The 20,265-nt window shown below is 40.6% G+C and overlaps 1 protein-coding gene across 2 annotated transcripts in view; it reads right to left on the reverse strand.

Moving 5' to 3' along the window:
- Cd109 (CD109 molecule) overlaps nt 1-20,265 on the reverse strand; it is a 108,937-nt gene that overhangs the window by 39,001 nt on the left and 49,671 nt on the right. For both annotated transcript variants that reach the window (XM_076576790.1, XM_076576791.1), the window contains exons 11-17: nt 18,087-18,311; nt 16,778-16,879; nt 16,628-16,690; nt 14,702-14,878; nt 12,255-12,407; nt 5,597-5,671; nt 4,791-4,851 (exon numbers count right to left, since the gene is read on the reverse strand). In XM_076576790.1, the coding sequence (XP_076432905.1) occupies nt 4,791-4,851; nt 5,597-5,671; nt 12,255-12,407; nt 14,702-14,878; nt 16,628-16,690; nt 16,778-16,879; nt 18,087-18,311 (856 nt within the window). The remainder of the gene's footprint in view (nt 1-4,790; nt 4,852-5,596; nt 5,672-12,254; nt 12,408-14,701; nt 14,879-16,627; nt 16,691-16,777; nt 16,880-18,086; nt 18,312-20,265) is intronic.

Raw genomic sequence — 20,265 nt, forward strand, 5'->3', positions numbered from 1 at the left:
GGAACTACAAATATTTTTTCAATCTACTCTGTTCCAATGATCAATAACTGAAAGTTTAAAGGGTTAGTTGTCTATTTTTTTTTCATTTAAATTATTAAAACACATCACATTTTTAAACCCACCTGACTTTTATACTCTCCTTGTTTGAAAACTCCTTGATGCTGATTATCATTGGCTTTGTCAGCCTAAGACACTACAGTCAGTTCATCTGTTGGATTTTACAATAAAAAAAAAAAATGCATGTAGCTATATAGACTTTGGGTCTTCTATCTCCTTTTTTTTTTTTCAATTTCTGTCAGTCTAAAATTATTTCAAAATATGAGCTGGGCATGGTGGTGCACACCTTTAAAGTCAGCACTCAGGACGTAGAGGCAGGTGAATCTCTACAAGTAATCAAAATGCAGAGATATGGAACCCAATCCCAGTGATATATATACAATACAACTCTTGCACCACCACATGTGTACCGTGGCGCGTGCGCGCACACACACACACACACACACACACACACACACACACACACGCACACTAATGTTCCTAAGACTCAAGGAACATTTCAGAAGAGAGGATGAAAAGATTGTGAGCCAGACCAGGGAGTGAGACTCTGTCTACCAAGAACGTCATAAGCTATACCCATAGCCTCACCAATATGACTTCCTAAACATAAGCTGAACAAGGACAACAAGAATAATGTGGACAGGGAAAAGTCCAGGAGGCTTCAACTCTGCACAAAGAACTACAGGCAACTAAGAATGCTGACAGTGGGAGAAATAGTCTTCCTCAGGGAAGAGCCACCAATTGCTTGTCCAATACCAAATGGTCAGCTCTGAAAACATATACATACACGGAACATTATAAACACAGAGTTGGCTACATTTGTGTATTTTGGAATATGCATATATATAGGGATATAGACATGTATTTAATAATCAATGAAAAAAGAAGCCATGAATTTTAAAGAAAGCAAGGAGAGATGTCTGGAAGGATTTGGAGGGAGGAAAAAATATAATTATATTAAAATCTCAAAAAATAATTTTTAAAAATAAAAAAAACTTAAAATTCAAAACAATAGTTAAGAGACAACTCGCTCTGCTTCTGGATGCCCTTCAGTACTCGTATAGCATGCGTACCTCCCATCATGGCCCTAGAACAGCCGTTGTGTGTCTTGGTGCCCCCAAGTTGGAATTCCCATTGTCTTTCACATGCTAGGTATGTGCTTAATTTCATCACTGTCAATTGAATAGTGAATAAATGATCTGGATCGAAGGGATAAGATAAATGGAAAACTGACAACATGTCAAGCATGTGTGACGCAACTTGAGTCACTTAAACAATATACTATATGAAGCTGTTCCATACAGGATAAATCTATGATTTTACATTTAACTTCCTAGCAATCCTGCAAAATACATAATATTATTGACTCTGTGTAGCAGGGAGAAAATTTAAGGCTTAAAAGCTTTGACTGATTTGCCCTGGGTCACAACTCTTGTTAGTGGTTTTCACTCTTTTGGGGGGGACCCACCACCCAGCTTTCAAATAAATTCACACGTGGAGGCTTATTATTACTTATGAATGCCCAGCCTTAACTTGGCTTCTTTCTTGCCAGCTTTCCTTATCTCAAATTATCCCATCTACCTTTTGCCTCTGGGCTTTCCCTATTCTCTTCCTACTGTAAATCTTACTCTTACTCCATGGTTTACTAGTGATGTAGCTCGGTGGCTGACCCCTGGTGTCCTCCTCCTTATCTGGCTGCTGGATCTCTTGTCCCTTCTCCCAGATTTCTCCTTCTATTTATCCTCTCTGCTTGCCAGCCCTACCTATCCTTTCTCCTGCCTCGCTATTGGTCGTTCAGCTCTTTATTAGACCATTGGGTGTTTTAAACAGGCACAGTAACACAGCTTCACAGAGTTAAACAAATGCAACATAAATAAAAGTAGCACACCTCAAAATAATATTCTACAACACACAACTCTTATTTTTTTAATGTATATAGGTGTTTTTGCCTGTGTGTATGTCTGTGTACCATGTGCAAGAAGCACGTGCAGAGACCAGAATAGGATACTGGATCCCCTGGAACTGTAGTTACAGGTAGTTGTGAACCAACATGTGGGTGCTAGGAATCAAATCCAGGTCTTCTGGAACAGTAGCCAGTGCTCTTAACCACTGAAACATCTCTTCAGTCCTTAGGGTCATTGTGGTAGTTTGAATGTAACTGGCCCCCATAATCTCAAAGGGAGTGGCACTATTAAGAGGCGTGGCCTTGTTGGTGTGGGTTTGGCCTTGTTTGAGGAAGTGTGTCACTGTGGTGGCAGGCTTTGAGGTTTCATATGCTCAAGATACCACCCAGTCTCAGTCAACCTCCTGTTGTCTACAAAATATAGGACTCTCAACTACTACTCCAGCACCACATCTGCCTGTACACCTCCATGCTCCTTGCCATGATGATAATGGACTGAACCTTTGAAACTGTAAAGTGAGCCACCCCAATTATATTTCTTTGTAAGAATTGCCATGGTCATGTTGTCTCCTCACAGCAATAAAAACCCTAACTAAGATAGTCATAATTCCTGAATCAAAGCTAGCAGTATATGATAATAAACTCCTGTCGTAAACACTATGCTACTTTTAAGAGACAGAGAAGAATTGAGAATAAACTCTAGCAAAAACTAAAAATAGACATCTGAGAAAAACAACTATTTCATATTAGAAAAAAATGAAATTTTATCAACTAAGTTTCTCAAAGAAAGAAAATGCAAGACTGTAATGGTAGAGATTAAAAATTTGATTTGTAACATAGTGCATTTGAGCTATTTGTGAGGCATGAAAGTATAGAAACAGAAGCAAGATTAAACAATTGAGTTGGCACCTGTATAATGGTGATCAAAAGATAATAGAAGTTAGATGGAACTTAAAATCCCCCAGGGTAACAAAATTAAGACTTAGAATACTAGATATCAAAGGAAATTGGTGACATTAATGATAACTGAAAGACTGATGATTGATGGTTTTGAGCTTCAAACCATAGGTAGTTCTTATCTCAATATGGTCTAAAAATGGCCAAGAATATCTTGATCCCAATATAGCTTATGAGACAGAAGAGGAGAAGTGAATATCCATCACTTGAGTAGCTATCCAAAGATATATTTGCTATTAAGGATATAAGGTTTCTTTTCTAGTGAAAAAGTGAAAGATTCTCAGCCAAGGACACAATAGATACAGTCCTCCCCTGGTTCCTAAGTGAATGCCAAAATCTCTAAGTGCTCAAGTGCTGTATACAAAGCTGTGTAGTTTTTCAGATAACCTACACATTCCTATGTACTTTAAATCACCTCTGTAGTACTTCTGATACCTTAGTATAATATGATGCTATAAGTTTATAAAAATAGTTATTATACTGTACAATAACAAGAAAAAAATCTATATATGTTCAGTACAGGAATCATTCTTAAAAAGTTATATTGGTGGGCTGGAGAGATGGCTCAGAGGTTAAGAGCACTGGCTGCTCTTCCAGAGGTCCTGAGTTCAATTCCCTGCAATCACATGGTGGCTCACAATCATCTATAATGAGATTTGGTGCCCTCTTCTGGTATGCAGGCATACATGCAGGCAAAACAAGGTATGTAATAAATTTTTAAAATCTTTAAAAAAATTATATATCATCAATGTGGAACACATGGACATAGCCACATTGCTGACAATAAACTGAGTATTGCTGTGGGCATCAGAAAGGGCTGTATGTGTAGAGGAACAACAGAAAAAAATGTTGTGAGTAAAAACTGGGTACAGACAGATTTGGAAAATTATGTAGGACAGAGAATAAGATAAGGAAACTTAAATATGCCAATGATTTTAATGCACAGAGATGATAATATATCAAAAACCTTCAAGATAACAAAGTTACCTTTTGAAGTTTCAAGACAGAGAGATCAAGGTATCTTGCAGTGGCCTGGGACTTGAGAAGTAACCAAGAACTGCTACCAGAAATAGGAAAATTTGAGAAAGAAACAATGCCAATGTCTCTCAAGATGATATTAGCAAGGCTGGAAAGATGGCTCAGAGGTTAGGAGCACTGACTGCTCTCCTAGAGGACCTGGGTTCAATTCCCAGCAACCACATAGCAGCTCACACCTGTCTGTAACTCAGTTCCAGAGAACTTCTGACACCCTCACACAGACATGCAAATCACCAGTGAACATTAAATAAAAATAAATAATTTTTAAAGGAAGATATTAGTATAATTTTACCCACAAAAAATAACTTCCACAGTTAACCATTATTATTTATACATTTCCTTCAGTCAAAACTTTTAATGACTTGCTCCTAAAGACACACTTGGAGATCTATGACACACAGATACAACTATGCCTGCCAGATTGATAAGGGGTGTGTGTGTGTGTGTGTGTGTGTGTGTGTGTGTGTGTGTGTGTGTGTAAGAGAGGTCTGGACTACTTTTTAGGTAAGCACCTAAAAGTTTGAGACTAGTAATGCTTCAAAAACTTGCTCCTTTCAATTAATTCCAAAATAACAACACAGTTTGCAATACAAATTAAAATCACAGGCTCATCCAGTGCATCCCAAACTATAACCCCACCTTTGAAAACTGCAGTTTCAAAGATGGAGTCAGGGGCCCAGAGAACATCACTTGTCGCCCTCACACATACTTCGAAAGTCCAAACACTTTCGCCATAGCAGTCAAGTTGAACCAGAAAGTATCTGCCCCGTTATAAGTGTATTCAATATACGAGGTACAATATATCCAGTTACGCATGTTGTCGGGTTTTACTTACAAACACCATCAATGTTATCCTTTACAAGGGTTGCATCTGTCAACACCCAGAGACCACATTCCTAGAAAAAAAATTTAATAAAAATTTTAACTAAAATGAAATAAAAATCAAAGTTCGAATGCTCTTTAATCATAGAAATCCCCCACACTCCCACTTGGGGAACACTTAGGTATACAGGTGTGCATGTGCGTGTGTGTGTGTGTGTGTGTGTGTGTGTGTGTGTGTGTGTGTGTCTGTGTGTGTGTGTGTGTCTGTGTGTGTGTGTGTCTGTGTGCCTGTGTGTCTTTCCCTCTTCCCTTCTTCTCTCACACAAACATAGTTTTCAAAGTCAAATATAGTAATATAAAAGAAAAAAATGTGTTTAATGACAATTCTACTAACCTAACAGTCAATCAGTGAATTTTTCCATTTGCTTTTAAAACTGAAAGGATGTGCCTCCCCACTCAGATTAGATTTATGAAACAGTGAACTTCAGTCACACTTCCAATAGAGGTTAGTCTTCATTATAATTAGTTATGAAGGTGTTTACAATAATAAAAGACACTAATATCAGGGCTGGAGAGATGGCTCAGCGGTTAAGAGCACTGGCTGTTCTTCCAGGAGTCCTGAGTTCAACTCCCAACAACCTCATGGTGGCTCACAACCATCTCTAGTGGGACTTGATGCCTGCTTCTGGCATAAAAGCGTACATACAGATAGAGCACTCATACATAAATCTTTTTTTAACTAATTAATTAATTAATTTTAAAACCTAAAAATAAGAAGACACTAACATCTTTTCAGATTGTTTGGCCAACTATCCATACCTGAAAGACAGCAAAGGAATTCATGAACATGCCTAGATAATAGCCTGTGTTATAAAGTTCCAGTTCATGGACTACCTGCACAAAGAAAAGACACAGAGTGAGTTGGCTCATATCAGTCTCTCTTGCCCTCCGCTCATTCCTTGGAAGTAACTCAGTCTACAGTCCTCATGCTCACTGAACTTGAAAATGGCACAAATCAAGGTACCATAAATATATAAATGATTGTTCATCATTCAATCAACCACAATTACATTTCTTATTTAAAACTATGTTTACTCTGTTCAGCAATACAGAGTTCCTTATAAATGTAGACGAGGCTTTCCTAGGAGGAACTGAAATGTCACCGATTGGCATGATCAACACGTAGAGGTCAGCATTAAAATGTATCCAAGCTTTTAACAGAGACAAACAGGCTAATGTGGGGGGGGGGGGGGTGTTGACACAAATTCTGTAAGAAGTCATTCACTTAAATTCATGAAAGAGTGAATGTAAGTTATTAATACACAGAAAAATAATCAGCCTCATTGGTAACAAAAGCATTAGAATAGTGCCAATAAGAGTTTCTTTTCGCTGGGCGGTGGTGGCGCACGCCTTTAGTCCCAGCACTCAAGAGGCAGAGGCAGGCGGATCTCTGTGAGTTCGAGGCCAGCCTGATCTACAAAGTGAGTTCCAGGAAAGGTGCAAAGCTACACAGAGAAACCCTGTCTCAAAAAACAAAACAAAACAACACACACACACACACACACACACACACACACACACACACACACAGTTTCTTTTCAATAATGAGATAGTTGCATGCATCACTTTAGTAATACAATTGTTTCTAAGGACACTGCTAGAAGAATGGGTAAAGCAGGATGTTTTCCTCAAAAGAGTAAACATGGAATCTGACCCAGAAATTCTACACCTAGATATATACTCAAAAGAACTAAGCAAAAATTTGGGGGTACTTCCCTGCCAGTGTTCACGGCAGCAGCATTCACAAAAGCCAAAAGCTGGAAGTTCACGTGCCCATCAGTAGAGGACTAGACAAAATGTAGCACACACATTTAATGGAATACTAGACAGCGATACAATGAAAAGCACTCTGATGGGGCATGCTACAGCATAGCTAAGTCATGAAAACACCCTGTGTTGAGTGAACTAAACCAAGCAAAAAGTCAAAGGCGATGGAATTCCATTAACGTAACATATCTAGACTAGGCAAATTATAAGAAGTAGATAGAGATTAATAGAAGCTAGGCGCAGGGGTTGCGGGGGGTAGGGAATTGTTGCTTAATAGCTAGAGTCTACGGGGAGAGCAACAGAAAACTTGTGTAGACTCACATGCTAATAGTGGCAATTTTGTATGTATTTTACTAGAGAAAAAAGCCTCATGTGTTATGTGCTTTTAGGTAATGTCTGATACTTCTCTCTTATTGGTGTTATCATTATACACACAAATGAGACAAAGGCAGGATTAAAAGGCATGAAGAAACCAAAGTTAACAAAGGCTTCCTAGGAGCTGGAGGGACGGCTCAGTGGCTAAAAGCAATTGCTACCCTTACAACAACCTGAGTTCGGTTCCTAGCATTTGCATCAGGAAACTCACAACCACCTATTGCTCCAGTTAGAGGGGATCCAATGCCCTCTTTCAGCCTTCTCAGTCACATACACGTAAAGTATACATTCACACGGGCACATGCACACATACACGGAAATAAAAACCATAAAAATAACCTCTTTAAAAAAAAAAAAAAACTGACTTTCTGTCACAAAGTGAAACACTCACAACCATGCTGCTGCATTCTGCTATGCGAGCAACAACCTCCCTGCATGGACAGTGCACACGCAATGCTGGGACAGACATCAAAGAGAAAATCACCAAGAGATCAAACAGAAACGCTTTATCCACAACAAGCCGGCAAGTGGCCTCAGCCCGACGACAGACAACGGAGTCGGAGCCAGAGCCAGACATGAAAGGAGAGAAGGCTTCAGGACCGCATCGCTGGCTCACACGAGGATCCCCTTCTACGCCTGCTCAGGTGTGAACAGACGAAGCCTTCACCCGGCAGCACCTACCTCAGGAAACCTCCCTTTCGCCCTGCCCCAGGAAAAGAGCATTGCCCAAGCTTTGTACGGAAATCATGCCCAGAAGATCCCATACATTTAAACATCCTTAATGCATTCAGGGAAGTCAGGACAACTCATGCAAATTTAACACAAAGGCAAGCTATCATCGATCACAGGCTCCTTACACTCCACTCCAGAGCCAACTCTGGAGAAAGAACAGAAGCAAACAGGAAACCTGGATGAGTAGAAAGTTTTGTTTTTAATGGAAAACGGAGGCTATCTTGAGTTGACGGTGGAAGTGTGTGGGTTGACACTGGGCAGAAGACAGCAAGAGCAGAAGCCAGCAGACTGCGGACTGGAAGACAGGCCTTAAGTTTCTGTTCTTGTTTGGGTATGTGGAGCAGCCTCGGGTACTTCCTTGTGAAAGCAGCAGCAGCAGCAGCAGCAGCAGCAGCATCTTGCAGGTACCCTGAGGACTCCTGTTCAGCACTTCTCTACCCTTTGGATGTGAGAAAGTGAGAGAAACACAGTCCTCAAGCACCCACACTTTCTCCACTCTCCTCCAGCTTCTCACAGCTGGTGGGTTGTAACCTCTGGAGACTCCGTGCCGGGTTTTTCCTCAAATGCTTATGGGTAAACTTAATAAAAGATGGCAGAAAACCTTGAGGATCCAGGGTAATTTTCCAGTTCCTAAGTCTCCATCTCCTCCTTTTTAAACCCCCAGGATTTACAATACAAATTAGGAGGTCTTTAAAAAGAAATAAAAGGAGGCCTCAGTGGTCAAGCCATGAAAGAAAACTGACCCATAAATTCCCTTCAGGGATGATGTTTGTTGTAGGGAAATGTCCTCAAGGCCATGGTCGGCCTCAAGGAGAAAAGAAGAGCATTAGACAGAAACAAGGCAATATATGGAGATATTTAACATGATAGGGCCTTAAAGGCAAGGAGAGGCTTAGCTTTAAAGCCTGGAAAGTAGCTTCATTGAGCTTGAGAATGAGAGTCTGGCATGGTGGCATGAACCTTTAATCCCAGCATTCAGGAGGCAGAGCTAGGCGGAGCTCTGTGTGTTCCGAGCCAACCTGGTGTACACAGTGAGTTCCAGGACAGCCAGGGCCACATAAAGAGACCCTGTCTCAAAAATAAATAGATAAATAAAGTGAGAATGGGAGAGAGATGGGGAGAATAAGAGAGCTTGCCCCCATGAGGGAGATGGGGATGTAGAGGGGAGGCTTCCTTAGAAAGCAGCCCTCATCCCTGGTCCAAATACTCCTAATCACTAGAGAAAGGGTAAGGCATGACTTCTCCGGCTTTTGGAGATGGTAGGATGCTTCATATCACATGGTTTAGTTCTCCATAGCTTCGTGACTAGATGCAGGGAGGAGCCAATGTTGTGCAGGAACTTGCTAAGATCAAACCTCCATCTTGTAGGAGAGCTCTCTGAGGTAGCATAGACTATTCTACAGAGGGAGTGAAACAAACATTCCATCTAGCATTAGGTGTTCGCTAAGCTCAGGAAGAAAGCAACCCAAAGGTCTCAGAAAGTCCCTGAAACTGAGCAGAGTCACTAGGACCCTCCCTTCCCCAAGTACACGTAAGCAATAGAGACAACTAGATACTTAGAAGACTCGGAGACCAGCCAAGCTGCCGAAAGAGGCAGACCATCAAAGCTGCCTGGAAGAAACAGAGACCAGCTGAGTTGCCTGGAAGAGGTTCACATCAACTGAGCTACCTACTGAGCTATCTGCAGGCTTCTAGCCATCACCCATGCTATGGTGGACTTTGGTGATGCAGTTGTCTTTGAGTCGTTCTGCTTCTATAATAAACCTAATAAATTAATCAGCTTACCTCTTGGACTTTGGCAGTATCCTTACTCTGCCTCTCCATCAGTTCCCTATGTGGAGGGAGTGATGCCTGTTCACATCTCCCAAGGAGTAGCATCATACGATAGCCAGGAACCATAGACTGTGAGCTACAGGTCAGCACAAACTGCTTCCTAACTCTCTGATCCAGACAGAGCTTCAGGGAGGCATCTTCTGATTCAGGCTATGGGATAAGGCCTCAAGGTGCAGGCCTGTGTCCTAATATACCTGATGCTCAGCCTTCCCCAGTAGACAGTATCATAGCAGTCACAGATCAACTAGACCTACTGTAAAGGAATCCAATGAGGCACACATCATGTGATGCAAAATTATAGCAAAGGCCAATTCTAGAACCTAAAATAAGCATAGGAAAGCCATGGTCACACATGCTTGTAACCTGGGAGGCTGGCATGGGAGACTCATGAGTTTGAGAACAGTCTGTGTCACATAGGAAGAATCTGTCTCAAAAAATAATAATAAGTATAAAAACCGACATACGGACCAATGGAATGGAATTAAAGACCCTGACATTAATCCATGCACATATGAACACCTGGTTTTTGACAAAGGAGCCAAAACTATACAACGGAAAAAAGAAAGTATCTTCAACAAATGGTGCTGGCATAACTGGATCTCAATATGTAAAAGATTACAAATAGATCCATATCTGTCACCATGCACAAAACTCAAGTCCAAGTGGATCAAAGACCTGTACATAAATCCAGTTACACTAAACTTAATAGAAAAAAAAAGTAGGAAGCACTCTTGAACACATTGGCACCGGAGACCATTTCCTAAATAAAATACCAACAGCACAGACCCCGAGTACAACAATTAATAAATGAGACCTCTCGAAATTGAGAAGCTTTTGCAGGGCAAAAGACACAGTCAATAAGACAAAAAGACAGCCAACAGAATGGGAAAAGATCTTCACCAACCCCACATCTGACAGAGGATTGATCTCCACAGTATATAAAGAACTCAAGAAACTAGACATCAAAATACTGAACAGTCCAATTAAAAAATGGGCTAAAGAGCTAAACAGAGAATTCACAAAACAAGAACTACAAATGGCTGAAAGACATATAAAGAAATGCTCAGCATCCTTAATCATCAGAGAAATGCAAATCAAAATGACTCTGAGATACCACCTTACACCTGTCAGAATAGCTACGATAAAAAACACCAATGACAGCCAATGTTGGAGAGGATGTGGAGCAAAGGGAACACTCCTCCACTGTTGGTGGGAATGTATACTTGTACAACCACTGTGGAAATCAGTATGGCGGTTTCTCAGAAAATTAGGAATCGAACTACCTCAAGACCCAGCCATCCCACTCTTGGGCATATACCCAAGGAATGCTGATTCATACCATAAAGATACATGCTCAGCTATGTTTATAGCAGCACTATTTGTAATAACCAGAACCTGGAAACAACCTAGATGTCCATCAACGGAAGGATGGATGGAAAAAATGTGGTACATATACAAAATGGAGTACTACTCAGCAGAGAAAAACAATGAAAGCATGAAATTTGCAGGCAAATGGATGCAACTAAAAAAAAAATCATCCTGAGTGAGGTAACCCAAACCCAGAAAGACAGTCATGGTATGTACTCACTCATAAGTGGATTCTAGATATAAAATAAAGAACAGTCAGACCACAGCCCATAGAACCATAGAGGCTATATATATAGTATGGAGGTCCCTAGGACAACTGTGGCTTATAATAAATTTCGGTTCTACTCAATTATTGAAAAAAAATAACCAAATGAATGGAAACACATGAACTATGAACCAAAGGCTGAGGGGCCCCCAGCTGGATCAGGCCTTCTGAATAGGTGAGACAGTTGATTGGCTTGATCAGTTTGGGAGGCAACTAGGCAGTGGGACCAAGTCCTGTGCTCATTGCATGAGTTGGCTGTTTGAAACCTGGAGCTTATGCAGGGACACTTGGCTCAGTCTGGGAGGAAGGGACTGGACCTGCCTGAACTGAGTCTACCAGGTTGATTGCTGTCCTCAGGGGAGGATTTGCCCTGGAGGAGGTGGGAATGGGGGGTAGGCTGGAGGTAAGGGGAGGGTGTGGGAGGGGGGAGAATAGGGGAACCCGTGGCTGATATGTAGAACTGAATGGTATTGTAAAATAAAATAAAAAAGAGAAATAATAATAATAAAACAAATAACCACAGTATGTAGCTCAGTGGCAGAGGGCTTGTCTAGAATGGTACATTGTCCTAGGTTGAATTTCTAAACACACACACACACACACACACACACACACACACACACACACACACACACGACTCATGGGGGTTCACAAGTACTCAGAAAACACACTGATTATCAAATTCTAGGACCTCAGAAAAACCTTAAATTAATATTAAAACAACTTAAAAATTTTAAAGTAAGCACAGTAAATATGCATAAGGCATAAGAGGAAGTATTAGTTATATATATATATATATATATATATGTATGTATTAGTAATAAGAACAAAAATTAAGATCCAAAAGGTAATAAAAATATAATAGGTACCAAAAGAAAAGTAAATTTAAACTACACATGTGCTTCTGCCCAACATACATGGAATGCAGATACTTTCTTCTTGGAAGGCTTTTCTGTTTCCCAGCTTATACATCCAGAGGGACTAATGAATTTCCTTTAAATATTTAAGGTAATACAATAGTCATTTTCTTCTTTTAACATACATTTTCACCAAAAAAAAAAAACCCACGAAACTCACATTTTCCATTGTAATATCATGTGAGGCATTCATCAAATTCACACTTTTGTCAACAGCTACAATCCCAACTACGGAGTTGGGCTCTGTCACAGAGATCCTGAGAGAGACCTTCTCAGAGGGCTTGGCAGTAGATTTACTCCAAAATAGATTTATCTAAGAAAAGGAGGAGGCAAAATTAACTAATTTCATTTTCTCCTCATATGACTCAAAACCATTGATTCTACCTTTGCCTTGGCCCAGGGATAATTCCAAAACCATAAACAACGTTTCTCTAAGGAAGGAATTTTTTTAAGTTCCCACACGTCTGTGACCCATGAAACGCCTCCCTGTGACATAAGCACCAATTATCCCTCATCTCTCCCCCGGGTTTCCCTTCTGTCTCCATGTTCCATTTCTGTCCTCAGCTGGTGCCGAACGCAGGCCAGCAGTATCTAGCATCCCTGGGGGAGGCACCCTCGAGAGGAAGAGACAGGAAAGAGGAAAACTGCTGTAGGCCCCTACAAGTTGGTAACTTGACTTAGAAATGAGCGCAATGACAGCTCTCTGGGACCTCACAGAACTATCTGCAGTGTGAGTGGAAAAGGTTCTTTCCAGAAAGGGAGTGGTCGGACCAGACTGCCCTCAGGCTCCTCTACTCTGACTCCATGGCTCCTTGAACTTCGTCTTTATGTTCCTCAAAGCATGGTCCAACTTATACTTCAAAAAGACCATGACCCTGTCATGAGGGAAAGTCCCATTCCTACTAAGGACCTCCGTGCCACCTAGCTCGGTCCTAACATCAAACTGCATCCTTGATTACGCTGCCCAACCATGATGTTCCCTCTAAGTCGCTGAACTGTAGCCTGGCTTCCTCCCGGGTATGGCCCCTAACTGGGGCCTTTCCTTTCAGTCTGAAAACGTGATCATCATTATCTAAAAATCAAAGAAAATCTCTCTTTGAAAATGAAATTGAATTTTTCTATTTCATTTGTCCAAAAATATTTCTTGAAAAATATCTTTTACTATGCTCTGTTTCCCTTGTCGGTAATCTTCCATGCTGTTCTTGGCTTCATGCCTGGTCTATAGAGGTGTGTATCCAGATTTAAGCCTCCATAACTTTTCTAAAATTCACTTGTTTTAGGTGATTATTATAAAGTGAATTTTTTTTTTGCCTGAAACTAAGAAAATATACTACTACTTCTTTAAAAAAAAAACTTTTCATAAAATAAAAAATAGAAGTTTATATTATACTTAAAGAAAGTTAGGCCGGGCGGTGGAGGCACACGCCTTTAATCCCAGCACTCGGAAGGTAGGTAGAAGCAGGCAGATCTCTGTGAGTTTGAGGCCAGCCTGGGTTACAGAGTGATTCCAGGACAGCCAGAGCTACACAGAAAGAAACCCTGTCTCAAAAAACCAAAAAGAAAGAAAGAGAGAGAGAGAGAGAGAGAGAGAGGAAGGAAGGAAGGAAGGAAGGAAGGAAGGAAGGAAGGAAGGAAGGAAGGAAGGAAGGAAGAAAGAAAGAAAGAAAGAAAGAAAGAAAGAAAGAAAGAAAGAAAGAAAGAAAGAAAGAAAGAAAGAAAGAAAGAAAGAAAGAAAGAAAGAAAGAAGGAAAGAAAGAAGGAAAGGAAGAAAGTTAGATTACTCAAGGCTAGGGTACAGCTCAATACTAGCACATTTGCTAGCATGCACAAGGCCCTAGACTCACTCTCTGGCATGCAAAAATTTAATATAAACTATTTTAAATAAAAGAAAGTATTAAAAAAAGAAAGTATAAATAATTGATGCTACTTCTCAACATTTTCACAATTTTTAAAGGAAATATTAAGAGTGCTATACTCTACAAATCATGACATTGAAATTGATTCTTTCACTTAGGAAAATAAAGCAGAACTGTTTATTGAGAACAATGGCTCATTCTCGAGTCTGTGAGATGATTGCTTTGGGTTTTTTGTCAGAACTGGGGCTGAGGCAGTCTCCTGTACAAGATGGTGACTCAGGATAAGTACCCCAATACTGGAGATCAGGCTCCAAACAGACCCCCAAAAGTAAGGCATCAGATCACTGACAGTCTGTCCTCATTAGCTTCCAGCTGATGAAGGAGAGAATCTAAAACCCAGCTCTGCTTCCACACACATTTTCAATGGCCCTCCCTGCTCTCTCCCTACACCCACCTCATTATCACACCAAGGTCAACACTACAGCCAGTCTATGTCACCACTGGCATTCCAGGCCAGAGCAATATTGACTCAACTATTGAAAAAAATATGGAAATGACTTTGATGAATTTAAGTTAAAGCCAGGAATCACAGTTGACAAACAGTAACTGTGGAGCTTGATATGAAAATCCGTATCTACTGAGTACAGAGAGTAATACAAGATTCTAGGCAATATGGAGATACTTTTTAAAAAATTACATTTCTCAGACTTTGCTAAAATGAAGTTTTAAACATCAGCACCTTAAATCATACCTTATTTTTAAAAACAAACTGAACAGGGATTTTTAGAACATCATTTATAATTTCCCCGTCATCTGCAACATAATACACGATTATGCAGGCCTTTGGAGTCCAGGAAGCTTCTGGTGTTAAAGAGAAATTTCTGGAATTTTGTTTGCCTGCAGCCACCAACTGTCCCTTTGATACTACCTAAAAATAAAAAAAGAAGAGAGTGCAATTATTTGCTAAAGATTATCATATTTCAACTGAAGTTATAATTATAATAATCTAAGCATACATACAAATTCTTAAATTATCTTCACAACCTTTTTACATGCAAAAATCTATATGATAAATTTTGAGATGGGAGTTAAATTTCAACAAAAAATAATTATTGTATTTGTTAAGACCAGCAATGGATCAATGAACAATAAATGATAGTTGACAAAAATAGTTTAAAAAAGAAAATGATAATATTAAAACAAACAGTAGATTGCAGTAACAATCATGTTATCCTTCACAAATGTTATCTTTATCCCAATTTTTTTGCATTTTTAATTTTTAATTGATACATAATATCCATACATGTTTATGGAAAACAATGCAACATTTCAATGCATGTATACAATGCATACAATGTATAATGACTATTATACATTGTATTAATTAATTAAGGTAAATGGTCTATCTTGCACCTCATACACTGACCACTTATGTTTTTAGTGTCAGCAATAATTTTTAATATTATTGTTCTTTGTCAAGTTGAGTAAATTCCCACCAATAAAATATCATTGAATACTTTTAACATAAAAGTGTAGATGTTAAAAACTTTTCCAGCATCTGCCAGGCGGTGGTGGTGCACACCTTTAATCCCAGCACTCGGGAGGCATAGCCAGGCAGATCTCTGTGAGTCCGAGGTCAGCCTGGTCTACAAAGCAAGTTCCAGGAAAGGCTCAAAGCTACACAGAGAAACCCTGTCTCAAGAAACCAAAAAAAAAAAAAAAAAAGAAAAAGAAAGAAAAAGAAAAGAAGAGAAAGAAAGAAAAAACTTTTCCAGCATTCATTGAGACAAGTGCTTTTTCTTCATGTAATCTATTACATTAATTTTTTAATGTACTTTTTAAATTATGTGTCTATGTCTGTTTCTGTATGGGGGTCTGTACAGGTGCCCACAGAGGTCAGATGCCTCAAATCCTCAGAACTGAAGTTATAAGAGGCTGTAAGCTGCTCGATGTGTGTGCTTAGCACTAAACTCGGGCCTTTTGTAAAGCAGCATATATTCTTAACCTCTGAGCCATCTCTCCAGTCCAACACTGAATTTGATATGTCAAATCAGTGTCATTTCTGAGATAGCACTCACTTGCACTGACCATTTCTCTGTGTTGGAAACTACCATTTGATGGAAAGGAACACGGAAATCTAATGGGAGGGCTCGATTAGCAAAACTACAAGGCCATGATGGCAAGTTTTATTTCTTTCTTATATTTCATGATTCTCCACAATGGATCAATGTTGTCTATATACTAGAAATTCACATCTTATACTTGGTGCAACATTTAGTTATCTATTTTAAATGAAAATGTAAATATAGTTGAAGAAAGAAAACCAATTATACAATAAGAAGAGCAAACTAATCTTTAACAATTTAGTAAGTCTAGTGAAGACATAAGGTAAACAACCTTTAAGAAGTTCTCTAACAGGTCATGAACTTAAACTGTGAGAAATCACCAGCCTTCGAGGTAGCAAGGTAAAAGAATGTGCTCGCCACACAAGTCTCATTACCTTGGTTTGACCCTCAGAATCCATGGTAAAAGGAAAGAACTGACTCTCAAAAGTTGTTTCTGATCTCCATATGCATGCCGTGACATACATGTGACAGCATTCATCCATACACATTACACATATTCACACACACACAATAATAAATAAATAAAAACCTTAAAATAAAGAAATTATTACCATATAGCTTAATTCTTCAAATGGCTTGTTGCCACTAACCACCAGTTCAAAAGGGGATCCCACCTAGAAAAGAAACTTAATTAATACACACACCCTAATTATAAGAATATCAAATCATGTTGTAACTATCAAGTAAGTCATAAGCATTACCTTGACATGCTCATGTGTGGTTTTAAGCTGGATGTAGGTCCTACTAGGAGAGGTGAACATGCCGCGAACTGACATGGTATTTACACTGTCAAGGAAAGAAGCCTGCAACAAAAGAAACGAAGCTATGAACGCTCAGCTTCAGTAACCTGAGAAAGAATGTGAGCTGCTGAGTAACTATGGGAAGCCAGATCACTTGCATTTTTGTTTTCAGCCAGAAACACATTCACCAGACATTGGCTCCTCATCATTTTACAGATCATACTATAAAGAATGTGATAGCTTTAAAGCATAAGAAAGGATCTTTGCTGTTGGGTAGTGGTGGTGGTGGTAGTGGTGGTACACATCTTTAATCCCAACGCTCAGGAAGCAAAGGCAGGCAGATCTCTGTGAGTCTGAGGCCAGCTTGGTCTACAGTGAGTTCCAGGACAGTCAGAGCTACACAGAAGGAAACCCTGTCTCGAAAAACCAAGAAAGAAAGAAAAGAAAGGAAGGAAGGAAGGAAGGAAGGAAGGAAGGAAGGAAGGAAGGAAGGAAGGAAGGAAGGAAGGAAACAGAAAAAAAAGAAAGGGTCTTTGCCATCATAGCCCTCAGTTACTTCAGACAAAGTTGTCTTGTTACAAAACACAGGCAGAAGAGGGAATTAAACAAAAAATGGATTCTTTCCTTTCCACACAATGCTCAGAGGGAAGTAAGAAACAGCGTGTCCTGCTTGACCCACCAAAATAAAGAGTCAAAAAATCAGGCAGGGATGGTGGGACACACCTGTAATGCCAACACTCGCCCAAGGCGGAGGCAGGAGGATCACGAGTTTGAGGGTGGTCGGGACTACACAGTGAGCACCTGGCCAGGCTGGGCTGTCTAACAAGACCCCATCTCAAAAAACGAATAACAGAAGGGAAAGAGCTCCCAACAGTGTTGGTCCCTACCCAGTTAGGGTTCTGACTTGGGTAATACTGATACCAAAAGAAAGGTTACAGGAATTATGGGGCATTCCCAGACAAGCCACACTGGGAGAGAAAGCTCAAGAATGGTGATTTCAAATAACTGAAAAATCAACCAGGATGAGAGTCTGGGGAGCTGCTCCATGAAATCTTCCCATTGGTATGTTTGTCCATGGTCCTTAAAATGAAATTACAAGAAAACATCTAAAGTGGATCTTTAGCCACTGTGGGAAATGACTTCTAACACTTTCCCTGTGTCTGAAGCAGATGTGTGTCCACTTCCTGTGCCCTGTGAACTCTGAGGAGGTATCTCCCACGAAATTACGATAGCAATAATGCCACTGCTGTGGCATGGAAAGAGACTGCACCTTCAGGTAGAGCTCACTGGAATTGTACAGGATCGGGAATTCAATCTTCAAGATTCCATTTTGGGGGACGGTATAATTTAGGATCTGGACATCATCCGTTTCCTGATCTCCACTGTTCCACATGCTCCAGATGTTGGTGTTTTTCCTCTGGGTCACTTCTATGCTTAGATTATTTCTTCTATCTTCTTGGGTTAGTTGATTATCATCAGAGCGGCTGACCTTCACCTGATTGTTAAAACAAAATATTTTAAGACAGGTAATAGCCCAGTTGAATGTAGTTTCTGTCTGTGCTGTTCCCAAATGCTGAACCCACAATGCTACAATTATTAGTAGCACCCCAATCAACTACGTTCAGTAACCCTTCTCCAGGAAGTGTCTGACACGTGACCACTGCCTCCTTACTCATGGCTTCCTTGCCTTCGACAACTCTTTTGCTTCCTATCACTCTTTTGGCACTCTGTTGTAATTGGCCTGGCAAGAGGGAAGATATTTGAAATAGACACTTGTATCCTGTGCTTTGGCTATCAGATTACTAAAATACAGAACATAAGACATTGGAATTTCCCAAGGAATCTGATGCTGGGAGACAAGAAAGGCCTGGACCAGCCCGAGGGAAAACCTTCCTCCCAGAGCTCCAGCTGACTAGACACCGTACAGGGGAGACAAGGTTGGACCATCAGTTGGTGGGACCATGCCTTGCCTTGTCTTGCGACTACTTAGATATGCCACCTTGGGCCTCTACTTAAGCCTTCACTTCATGACTCCAAAGATAGACTTGGAGGGATGGGGTCGCTGGATCTCTTTGTCCTCTTCCCACTGTGGCCACAACGAATAAATCTCCTTTCTGGTTTTCACCACTAATTTGTCTGCTTTAATTAGCTTCTCAGGGACAGGTGGCCAGACATGGCTTACTGGGTCCCTACCCCAAGTCTGGTAACACTCTGCGTCCCCTTTGGTTCCTTACTCTTTTTCTTTCTGAAATATGTCCAACACTCAGCTGGTTTAGCATCATAGTTCTTTGTAATTATACCCCAAATTCAAAATTCCTATCCTCCCCGTACCCTGGAGCTCCTACTCAATCGCTCCATTTGAGGAAATCTCCACCTGATACCCAGTCACTTCAAATTCAGCACATTAACATCCAGCAACCATCTTACCTTTCCTGTTTTTACTCACCACCGCCATCCTGACAGACTAGCCTCCATCTCCTAAACTCAGTGAGTACCAAGTCCCATATTTCCCTGCCCTCCCTCCTTACGCCCATAGCCACTACCACAGGGCTCCTCCTAATCTTGCTCCTGGCTGCAGCTGCCCTTTTCTCGAAAACCTCAAACAGTCCTCCACAAGGACAGCTTTTGTCCTCCACCCTCCCTCCCTCCCTCCCCCTCCCCACGAATGCTCTACCCCAACCCCACCCAACCGTGTTCAGAGGCTCCAAGTCTTCTCACTGCCTAAGGCATAAAGTTCAACCCAATCTTGAGGCCCTCCCGAGCTCGAGGTCTTCTAGAGTTTCCTAAGCTTTGCTTCCTGTTTAACCAAGCCAAGTCCTCAGCGGCGTGTGCCCGGGTCCAGTCATTTTCCTGAACGCACCCTGATCCTTGCCAGCAGCTCTTTTGGTCTTACGTCATCTTCTCCCTGCCTCCCACTCCAGTGCTCAAACATTTAAAACACTACTAATCTTGTCATCACTCAAGGCTTCCTCTTCCATAAAGCACCCCTTAATAACCTCCATCCCCACCCCCAAAGCAAATTTGCCCTCAGCTTCATAAGCCTGTCCCTTCACATCGTCAGAATTCACTCAAATTGTGGGGGAGGGAGCATAAATATGAGCAATGAGCAAACGGCATACTTATGAAGATGTCATAAGGAAATACATCATTTTGTGTGCTTTCAAAAAGTTTGTTTTCTTAATTTACTCAAATATTATTAATTCAATATTCTTTGTGAAAAAAGAACATCCTTGATAATAATTTTATTTATTTATCTATTTATTTAATCTTTTTTTTTTTTTTTTTTTTTGAGACAGGGTTTCTCTGTGTAGCCCTGGCTGGCCTGGAACTCACTGTGTGAACCAGGCTGGCCTCGAACTCACAGAGATCCACTTGCCTCTGCCTCCCAAGTGCTGGGATTAAAGGTGTGTACCACCACTGCCCAGCAATAATAATTTTTAACACTATAC

This window comes from Peromyscus maniculatus, chromosome 7, assembly GCF_049852395.1.
Source record: "Peromyscus maniculatus bairdii isolate BWxNUB_F1_BW_parent chromosome 7, HU_Pman_BW_mat_3.1, whole genome shotgun sequence".
Lineage (NCBI taxonomy): Eukaryota > Metazoa > Chordata > Mammalia > Rodentia > Cricetidae > Peromyscus > Peromyscus maniculatus.